This window comes from Leptopilina heterotoma, unplaced genomic scaffold, assembly GCF_015476425.1.
Source record: "Leptopilina heterotoma isolate Lh14 unplaced genomic scaffold, ASM1547642v1 Lhet_412, whole genome shotgun sequence".
Taxonomy (NCBI): domain Eukaryota; kingdom Metazoa; phylum Arthropoda; class Insecta; order Hymenoptera; family Figitidae; genus Leptopilina; species Leptopilina heterotoma.
The window spans coordinates 182,346-193,965 of NW_025111073.1; the positions used below are offsets into that span (position 1 = coordinate 182,346).

The window sequence follows — 11,620 nt, forward strand, 5'->3', positions numbered from 1 at the left end:
ATATCAAGGTGATTCAAAACAGATAAAGATTTACACGTGTTTCTTTTCATTGAGAAAGTGAATATAATAGTTACTGAGATTTTGTGTATCATCTTTTTTGTTAACAGAGTTATTTTGTAAATTAATGTGGATCATTTCAGATATTAAACGCTTGTTATAATTAGTCTCTTTGTCAAGTATTAAATAATTATTCCAGTCAAAATTGTGATTAAACTTTTCAGTGTGATCAGCAATTACATTAGTTCTAGAATTTTTATGTTATATCATATCTTAATCATATCATATCTTAATTAGTTTGGATGTATCTTCTTTGTTTACTAACGTCGGTTCAATACATGTACGTGATTCTCTCATCAAACGTTTTTCTATAATTTCCCAAAGTTGGAATATTACTTTGGATGATTTACTTGATTCATGTCAATTTCTTTTTGATAATACTTTTTTTAAATTTAATGATAAATATTATCAACAAACATACGGGACTCCCATGGGCTCATCTATTTCAGGATTGTTTTCGGACATTGTTATGGATGACCTTGAGATATCTTGTATTTCAAAACTTTCCTTTAAGCCATTATTTTTTTATAGATATGTTGATGACATAATCACGTGCATACCGAAGACAAAAATTGACGAGATGATAAATATTTTTAATAATTATGACGAAAGACTTAAATTTACCTTTGAAATTGAAAACAATAATTGTATTAATTTTTTAGATGTTCATATTATTAATGATAATGGTACTATTACTACTGACTGGTATAGAAAACCTACTTTTTCTGGACGTACTATTAATTATTTTTCGAAACATCCTTTTTCTCAAAAGATAGCTATAGTATACAATTTAATCGATAGAGCGATAAAACTTTCTGATAAGAAATTTCACTCCAAAAACATCGGGTTTGTAAAAGAAATTTTAATCAAGAATAATTATCCCTACGATTTTATTGATAAATACATCACTAAGCGTATCTGTTTTATAAATTCTAATTCTAATAAAAAAATCAGTAATAACAATATAATATACAAAATGTTTCCTAAAGTCTTTTTGCCTTATGTTCCAAACTTGTATGAGAACACTTCTGAGTTTCTGAAAAATTATAATATTCTAACTATTCCTACTGATAATAAAAATATGAGTCATAGCCTCGTCAAAAAAGCCAAAGACAAAAATAAAAAATCGGAAAATATTAACACAGTTTATAAAATTAATTGTGGTAATTGTTCTGCTTCTTATGTTGGTCAGTCAAAAAGAATGGTGGGTGTACGTATTAAAGAACATAAAAATTCTAGAACTAATGTAATTGCTGATCACACTGAAAAGTTTAATCACAATTTTGACTGGAATAATTATTTAATACTTGACAAAGAGACTAATTATAACAAGCGTTTAATATCTGAAATGATCCACATTAATTTACAAAATAACTCTGTTAACAAAAAAGATGATACACAAAATCTCAGTAACTATTATATTCACTTTCTCAATGAAAAGAAACACGTGTAAATCTTTATCTGTTTTGAATCACCTTGATATTTCTCTTGTTCTATTTTTGTTTACTGGTGGGTCAGTCACCTCATCTTTATCGATTTTACTTATTTTGCGTATTTTGAATTAGTGTCTAATCGTTCTCGCTTGGACGAAGACGTTCGTCCAATATAAGCAAATGTGTGACTTATATCATATTTAAATTTTCTCACGGTAATATTTGTAATTTATTTTATTTTTGAAAATTCTTTTTTGTAAAAATGTTTATAATTTATATAAAATTTGTTTAATAAATTGTAGTTTCTGAAGAGGACAGCCGTGCTGTTAAAACGTTAAAAGAAATTGTCTTTTTTGTTTTTGAAATCCTGACTCGGAGTGATCGACTATCTCATCGTTTTTATTAATAAAACTTGTAATTTAATTAAATGCAAATGGTAAAGTGATATTAAAGTAATATCTACTTTACCAACAACTTATTCTATTTCAGCATTAGAAAGACACTAGAAACAATCAAAAGTCCCTAACGGCAGATATCCCCGCGCGGCGTTTGGTTTGACGCAATATTCTACAGGGTGTTCTTTTTTTAATGATGGCAGAGAAATGCTACTTTTATATTAAAGTAACTTACGGTTATTATTTCTAATTGTAAAATAATTACCGTTTAAATTTTTTAATTATAGTCACCATCAATATTTTCTAAAAATTAAATATTCTCACCTTTTTTCCAGGGCATGTTCCGAATAGAAAAATTGCATTTAGGAAAAAGGAGGAATTTAAATATTATTTTTATTGGCCAAAAGTCTCTATCCTTTTTCTCTTTAAAAGTTAAAATAAACATTATATTTTTTAAAAATGATAAATATTCTTAGAATTTTTCTCAATGGAGCAACGAATAAAAACATTGCGCTTTTTGTAAATAGGAGGAGGAAATATTTAATTTTTAAAAAATAAAACATAATCCCAACCCCCCCAAAAAAATTGATGCTTTTAGACGAATAAAAATAAGAAACAAACTCCTCCTATTTTCAAAATCAATTTTTCTATTTGTTGGTTAAGTAAAACAAAATGGAGAAAATACTTAATATATGAAAAATAAAACATTATAACCTCAACCCCCAAAGAAAAAATGGTTGCTTCACACCAATGAAAATAATAAACAAACTCCTCCTATTTTCAAAATCAATTTATCTATTTGTTGGTTAAGTTAAACAAAATGGAGAAAATACTTAATATTATATGAAAAATAAAACATATAACCCCCAAAGAAAAAATGGTTGCTTTAGACCAATCAAAATAATAAACAAACTCCTCCTATTTTCAAAATCAATTTTTCTATTTGTTGATTAAGTTATACAAAATGAAGAAAAGAATAATATTTTTAAAATAAAACATATAATCCCAACCCCCTAAGAAAAAATGGATGTTTTAGACCAATCAAAATAATAATCAAACTCCTCCTACATAAAGAAAGAAAATTTTCTATTTGTCGCTTTAGTTAAACAAAATATGAAGCGAATATATTAAATTTAAGCTCAACCCTTTACAAAAAATATACTTCTAGCTAATAAAAATAAGATTCAAACTCCTCCTTCTTAAAGAAAACAAATTTTTTATTGATTGGTTCAACAATACAAAAAGGGGGTGAATATTTAATTTTTAAAAAGTTACATTTAATCTTAACCCATTAAGAAAAAAGAACTTCTGGCCAATAAAAATAAACTCCTCCTATTTTCAAAATGCAATGTTTTATTTATTGGTTGAGTTAAACAAAATGGAGAATCTAATTAATATTTAAAAAATAAAACATATAAACCCAACCCCCTAAGAAAAAATAGATGATTTAAACCAATAAAAATAACAACCAAACTCCTCCTATTTTCAAAATCAATTTTTCTATTTTTTAATTAAGTTAAACGCAAAATGCAGAAAAAATTAATATTTAAAAAATAAAACATATTTTTCCAACCCCCAAAAAAAATGGATGTTTTAAACCAATTAAATTAAAACTTAAACTCCTCCTTCTGAATGAAAGATATTTTTCCTTCGTGTGTTCAAATAGAACAAAGTGGAGAAAATATTAAACTTTAAAAAAATATGAAATTTAACCACAACCCTTTCCGAAAAAATAGGAGGAGATTCAATCTATTTTTGTATAGTTCATAGTAAACTTTAATTTTAAGTAGGAGGAGTTTGAATCTTATTTTTATTAGCTAGAAGTATATTTTTTGTAAAGGGTTGAGCTTAAATTTAATATATTCGCTTCACATTTTGTTTAACTATTAAAGCGACAAATAGAAAACTTTCTTTCTTTATGTAGGAGGAAATTGATTATTATTTTGATTGGTCTAAAACATCCATTTTTTCTTTGGGGGTTGGGATTATATGTTTTATTTTAAAAATATTATTCTTTTCTTCATTTTGTATAACTTAATCAACAAATAGAAAAATTGATTTTGAAAATAGGAGGAGCTTGTTTATTATTTTGATTGGTGTGAAGCAACCATTTTTTCTTTGGGGGTTGAGGTTATATGTTTTATTTTTCATATAATATTAAGTATTTTCTCCATTTTGTTTAACTTAACCAACAAATAGATAAATTGATTTTGAAAATAGGAGGAGTTTGTTTATTATTTTGATTGGTGTGAAGCAACCATTTTTTCTTTGGGGGTTGAGGTTAAAATGTTTTATTTTTCATATATTAAGTATTTTCTCCATTTTGTTTAACTTAACCAACAAATAGAAAAATTGATTTTGAAAATAGGAGGAGTTTGTTTCTTATTTTTATTCGTCTAAAAGCATCAATTTTTTTGGGGGGGTTGGGATTATGTTTTATTTTTTAAAAATTAAATATTTCCTCCTCCTATTTACAAAAAGCGCAATGTTTTTATTCGTTGCTCCATTGAGAAAAATTCTAAGAATATTTATCATTTTTAAAAAATATAATGTTTATTTTAACTTTTAAAGAGAAAAAGGATAGAGACTTTTGGCCAATAATAATAATATTTAAATTCCTCCTTTTTCCTAAATGCAATTTTTCTATTCGGAACATGCCCTGGAAAAAAGGTGAGAATATTTAATTTTTAGAAAATATTGATGGTGACTATAATTAAAAAATTTAAACGGTAATTATTTTACAATTAGAAATAATAACCGTAAGTTACTTTAATATAAAAGTAGCATTTCTCTGCCATCATTAAAAAAAGAACACCCTGTAGAATATTGCGTCAAACCAAACGCCGCGCGGGGATATCTGCCGTTAGGGACTTTTGATTGTTTCTAGTGTCTTTCTAATGCTGAAATAGAATAAGTTGTTGGTAAAGTAGATATTACTTTAATATCACTTTACCATTTGCATTTAATTAAATTACAAGTTTTATTGTTTAATTAGTCTTATTAATAGATGTAATTAATATTTTTACGTTCTTTTAACAATATACACTATTTTTTCCTTTATTTACACCGTTTTCATAAGTAATTATGAAAAATAACCTTGCTATAAAATCACAATGACATTTTTGCACATTTCAGTTAATTATTAATTATTCAAAGCTTTCTTTTTAAAAATATTTGCATAATTTCATTCTCCAAATGTTCCTTTTCAATTTCCAATCGTTTTTTTCATCAAATTCTGTCTTTTAACAGAATTATAAAGCAATTTACAAAATGTCTCCCAAATGTATCCCAAATGTATACCCACGTGGGGAGACATTTGGTAAAACGATTTCGCAAGGGTGTATCAACAATATTTTTTAAATTTAAAATAAATTTATTTTTATTTTTTTATTTTTTGAATTTGAAAATTTTTTTGCCTTTTATTTTCAGTATTTACATATTTCTTTTTCCATTTAGAAATTTAGCATTAATAACAAATTTTTAGAAGCACATTCCAGGTGACTGAAAATTAAATTAAAGTTCGACGGTCACCAAACAAAAAACCGTACACACAAAAGAATACCTGGTAGATTTGACTGCTTATTTACTATTTTTTGGAGTTCCAAGAGTCGCTCATAACAAAATTTAGTAAGAAGAATTATGACAGAATAGTTAGACTAACTGTAAAATGTGGTAATAAATTTATACTGTTTTTTACAGTAAATAAAGCATAAGAGTGTTCTCTTCGCACTCGTGGACTGATTCATAGTTAGATATTCTTACTGTATCGCACGTTACGATTTGTACACGGAAAGATAGATGTCCTTAAAGTTTTAAACGTTCAAAGCTAAGAAATTCTTTCTTTCCAACTTTTAAGTTAAAAACTTGTGGATTATAATACTCGAGGTCATCCTTCTTATATTCAGTCACATTAAATACTCCATTTAGTTGCAGTAACTAATTTTTTCAGCTTAATAGCGCACTTTAAACGTAAACAGTATATGATTTCAAATGACTCCACAATACTGTAGTAGTAAAAACAATGCTGTTGGAAATAGTCATTTTCGGAATTTGTGTATTAAAATTATCCACTTTTTTACTAGTTACAAAAAAATTAGACTTACTATTTTCATTTAACAAAAACAGCAGCTAAAAATTGTTAATTTTTATTCTTTTGTAGTAATTCATACTATTGCACTATTTCTAAGTCATTTATAATCATAACGTGTAGTAATAATTTTAAATACATAAAACTTAAATTTTGTAAAAACATTTTCAAGAGTTTCATTCCCACACAGCACCATCTCTTGCTGTAAGGTTACTGTACGCTTATTTGTATCTTTGTCAGGTTGGAGTGTAAAGTAACTGAAAACTTAAGATAAACTTAAAATATCTGAAATACAGTAAGCTTACATTGCAAGGTCATAGTAAACTTACATGGTAATTTCATGATAAGCAATCAAAATTTCAAAATTTCTCATCTATAATAAGTTTTAAAATATAATAAGCAAGGCGTAACTAATAAAAAGCAATATTAGAAAAATCTTAAAATTAAACAAATTGAAAACAAAGAACAAAGCTTTTTTGAATTAAAGAAAAATATTTAAAAACTTGCTGCAAGCTTGCAACAATCTTGCAAAAAATTTGTAGCAGTCATTAAGTAAACTTTCTTAATAAGCTTGCAGAAAGCTTGCGCAGTAAGCTTGGAGAAAACTGTTACTGTAAGCTTACAACAACCTTTTCAGGAAAGATTTTTATGTAGTGGTCATTTTGCTGCCTATGACAAGCTTACGCGAACTTTGTGCTGCAAGCTTGACAGGATTACACAGTAAGCTCAATATTACATGAAAATATTACCCAGCAATGTTCCCATAGGTTAGACATTATCAATGTTCAAGTATTATTATTGCCATGCAATATTGGCACAATATTAGGTTAAAATTTTATGCTATTTATAATTTTTATTGAGAATCTGTTTGTTGTACAGAACATAATACTAAAAACAAGAAATTAACATATATCTAAATAATATGAACATTAATTAAATAAACATTTTTTAGGATCAGAAAGAAGACTGCTTTGCAAACTTGAATACATCATGTGATGCAAATACGGATGTTATTTTCTCCCAAATTACAGATTGTTATAAAGAAAAAAGAAATAATGACATGGATAAAATTAATGAACATAGAGAAGCTTCTGTTTCTCCGATTTTAAATGATAATCTACAACTTATCTTCGATGGTCATTGCAATGTTATAAACGTTGTTGAAAATGAATATATTCTAGAGGAAAATTATCAGTTTGTTGACGGGAACGAGCTCACAGATCAGTCAGTTTTACAGAATTCAAGGGCTACAATTGCAGACCTTTTAACAATTGCAAACACACAAGATCATCAAATAGAAGATGATTTAGATTTATTTCAATATATGATGATATTGAAACAGTAAGGAATTTAGAACAGTCGTCTAGAGACATAAATGATTTGAGTTTTTCTATTTCACCACCAGAATTGAAAGATTCAGATTTTTTGGATGATTCAAATTGTAGTAAGTAAATTTGTAAATTATTTTTATTTAATTTCTTAAATTATTTAAAAAACATAAGTTGATATCAATAATCAAAACACTAATAATATTACTTTTATTTGCAGGGTTAGATATTAAAGATACCACATATGTACCAAACGAGTCAGATGACGATAATTCTGAAACAGATGTTGAGAACGATAAAACATCTGACGTTGATGTTTCTTTTAACCTTAATATATCTAGTTCGACAAATTTACCTGATACTAGTGCACCAGATGATGGTGAATTAATGGTTGAAAAGTCAAGGGGACCCAAAGGCTCAGGGAAATTAAATTTTTGTTATTACTGTAGAAGTTTACAATCGCAGATAGCTCGTCATTTGGAAAATAAACATGAAGAGAAAAAAGAAGTATAGGAATTTGTAGCTGTAATGAAGAAAAACCCACTGCGGAGAAAACTAATAGCTGGAATTAGGCTAAAAGGAAATTTTTTACATAACTCTGATTCGGCATTTAATACAAGCAAAATGTTAACAGATAGACGTCCGAAAAGTGAAAATAGGCTTGGAAGAGATTACGTACATTGTGTAAAATGTAAAATTTGTGTTTCCAGATTAAGTGCACGAAAGCACATCAGAAAATGTACTGGGAATAATTTTGCTAAAAACAAAAACATTTTTATAATGGGGCGTAAGATTGTTGGTAATATCCATCCAACAGCATCTACAAAATTAAGACAAATTATATTTCCAGTTCTCCGGGATGATGACATTGTGCGTGGTATGCGGTATGACTGGCTTGTAATTGCATACGGAAATAGAATGTGTTTAAAATATACATTCGAACATCAACATAATATGATACGGGCTCGCTTAAGGCTTGTCGGTCGTTTGATGTTTGCTATAAAAAAAAGAAAATCCAAAAATAAATGATTTAGCTTCTATATTCCAACCAGAGCATTGCGACGACGTTATTAAAGCTATTAAAAATGTATCAGGGTATGATGAAATATCAAGAACATTTCGAACTCCAGCTGTAGCTCTAAGTTTTGGAACACTGATAAAATGCATTGTCATGATGTTTAGAAATCATTATATTAAGAGTATAGATTTTCCAAATGCCGAGGCGAAAAGGCTAAAATTGGAAGAACATGATTATTTTACATGTTCTTTTGAAAATGACGTTCCAATAACAATTAATAAACCAGCAATGGAAAGTCTGCAAAGTATTAAAAGAAATAAAATAGTCAATTGAAGGAATTCAACGCAAGACATTAAAAAATTAGATGATTTTCTTCAAACAAAAATGAAAGCAGTTTACGAGAAACTAAAAGCAGATTTTGTACTATGCAGATCAATTAATTATGAATCTTGGATATTGTTAAGCAGTCTTGTCTTGATTTCAGTACAAGTTTTTAATCGACGACGATCAGTAGAGATGCAACGGATGAAGATTTGTGATTATCGAGTATATAAAAAAAATCTTCCCGCCCTCCGGGCGGACACATTCTTATCCGCACTTCCCGCGGAGGGCTCGCTTCGCTCGCAAGTTTCAGCGCGCCTCGGGGCGCGCGAAATATTGGTCGTCGCGCTCCGTGGATTGTTGCGCTCTTCGCGCGCAAATAGCTCGCTTCGCTCGCAGTCGTCCGCGGAGATTGTGCATTACTTGCGTTCTTGATCCTTTTTCCTATTATATGTTTTATAAAACTTTTTTTTCTTTTTCCTACTATATGTTTTATCAAACTTTTTTTCTTAAAGTTACTACGACTTTAAGGATAACATTCTCATCACCTATTTTTGTTTGCTGATGATTGTAAGATTTAGTACACTTTTAAGAAAATTTTTAGTCCTGCTAATTAAAAGTGTGAAATTATTCTTAATTACTTACTTTCTTCGCAGAAACATGGTTTGCTGAATTTTCGTCTACAATAGATTTACATGAAAAAATAACCTGAATTTTTAGAAAAGTTTCAGGCTAAACATTCAATAAAATGGGACATGTAAGCCTTTACACAATTAATTGTAATATTGCATAGTAAATAATACTACGAAGTTTGCATGTAAATCTTTAAATAATTTTTAGGAAGTATTCAGCATCGTGTTCGTCACCTTGTCATCTTCACAACTAAACACGTCAGTTACACTTCAACTCCAGCCAAAAAAATTTTATTTTTCTAATAAAGAAACCAATATTGTCTGAATATTGACAAAACATGTTGTGATATTTTGTTGCTGCAAAAGAAAATAATTTTAAAAAACGGTTAAAAGTGTTCTCTTTATTTTGTTGTAAACTACAGATTTTTAGAAAGGTTTTAACATTTCAGAAAATAAATAAAACTTTATAAAACAGTTAAGTTGGTATGGCCCAAAAACTTAAAAAAAAAATAAAATTATGAAAAAATGTTATAAAGAAAAGTTGTTTGTATTTTTCTAATATAAAATAATATAAAGTTAAAAATTTTGAAATTTGAAAAAATTGAGTTTTTAAAATTTTGAAACTACTGTAGTTTCTGTAGTTTTCAACAAAAATGGCTGGTTAACGAACTTAGCCTTCATTTTTATACCAACTTTAAGCGTGTTAAATTTAAAAACGATCAGATAAGATTTTCAAAAGTTATTGTGCCTACAAGATTTTGGTCTACAGACGGACATACATACAGACAGACGGACTCGCCGGACCATGTTTTTCGGGTTCAGGGGGCCCCAAAACGTAAAGATTTCATAAAATTAGCAAAAGTCAATTTTTGACCAAAACTAATACTTTCTCATGTGATGAGAATGTAATAGAAGTAAAAAACAATCCAGAAGCATTTTCTTTGCTAGCTGAAGAGCATCAGGAAATTGCTAAAACTTATGCTCATCTGATAATTCGCGGAAAACTGGGTAAAAACGTTCCAGTCTTATTAAATATGGAACAGGTGAAATATATCGAATTTCTTTTAAGCTTAAGAAAAGATGTTGGCATTGCTGATACTAATCCTTATGTTTTTGGGACCAAAGATACACGACCAAGTGAATTCAATTGTTTAGATGCATGTAAATGGATGCGTGAGTTTTTAAATCAATGTGGTGCCGAAAATCTATTCAGTTTAAGAGGCACAGAATTAAGAAAACATGTTGCTACTATGGGCACTATTCTTAATCTGGATGAGCAAAAAGTATTAGAATTGGCAAAATTCTTGGGACATAGAAAAGATATTCACAAGGAAATCTACAGACGACCTATTGAAAGCCAGGAAATTTTAACCATGTCTGAAGTACTAGAAGCAGCGCGAGGTGGAAGAAAAGGGGTTGACGATCCTCAGGCTTACAAAAATTTAAATATGTTTAACAATGTTATTAACAACGACATAAATGAAACTGTTGATTTCAATATTGAAAATTTATCAATTGATCATGATCATTCATATGACATAACTACTGAAGAAAAAAGTAAAACAGTCAATCAAATAGTTAATTGTGAGTGTACTTCTTTTTAATTTATAATTTATTGTAGAATGTTTCAAGAATTTAAAATATTTTTAAATATTAAAATTTATAAATTTTTGTAATATAAACTTTTTAATATAACTTAATATAAATTTAATTAATAATATAATTTTAATATAAATATAATTTATAATATAAATTTAATATAAATATAATTTATAACATAAATTTTATTTTAATATAACTTTTTAACAATTTATCTGCTAACTACATTTTAAATATTATTACTTATGCAATTCATTTTTACTTCTAGTATCACCGACCGATAATTTAGAAACTATTTCAAATAGGAAAAAAATGCGCTTTACAAAAGATCAGGATGAAAACCAAGTTTTAAAATTATTCAAAAAGATATAGATACATATCCAGTTTCACAAAATAGAACGAAACAACAGATCAAGGCGTTTCTAAGCAATATACAATCTGGAAAAACAAAATTATAAGAATATGAATTAACTGTTAAGTTAATGTTAAGTTCATATGTTAGTTCTCAACCAAAGTTATATGTATCTCAGTTGGTGTACAGCTCTGTAATGAACAGTATTGAAAACAAAAATTAATAAAAAATGAAAACCTTTACATTTGAATGTGTTATTTTGATACCTAAAAACATATATAATAATATTCAAAATATGTGACCTGGACAGTGAAAAGGGACCTTACGTGAGAAAACAGCAGTTAAAGTTTAACTTAGAAAAACCCTTGTAACTTTTTAAAATATGAATATTTTTTAAT

General features: G+C 27.7%; 1 protein-coding gene across 1 annotated transcript; it reads left to right on the forward strand.

The window, feature by feature from the left end:
• Positions 1 to 10,142: 10,142 nt before the first annotated feature.
• Positions 10,143 to 11,404, forward strand: LOC122506369. The gene is made up of 2 exons (XM_043618502.1): positions 10,143 to 10,855; positions 11,139 to 11,404. The coding sequence occupies exons 1-2, from the start codon at positions 10,306 to 10,308 to the stop codon at positions 11,240 to 11,242; spliced, it is 654 nt and encodes a 217-aa protein (XP_043474437.1). The 5' UTR covers positions 10,143 to 10,305; the 3' UTR covers positions 11,243 to 11,404.
• Positions 11,405 to 11,620: the final 216 nt, after the last annotated feature.

Bases quoted from the DNA above. Each gene is read 5' to 3' on its own strand.
- LOC122506369 (XM_043618502.1), top strand. From the start codon at position 10,306: ATGGAACAGGTGAAATATATCGAATTTCTTTTAAGCTTAAGAAAAGAT. The intron at 10,856-11,138 runs GTGAGTGTACTT...TTTTACTTCTAG, and splicing joins AGTCAATCAAATAGTTAATT to TATCACCGACCGATAATTTA.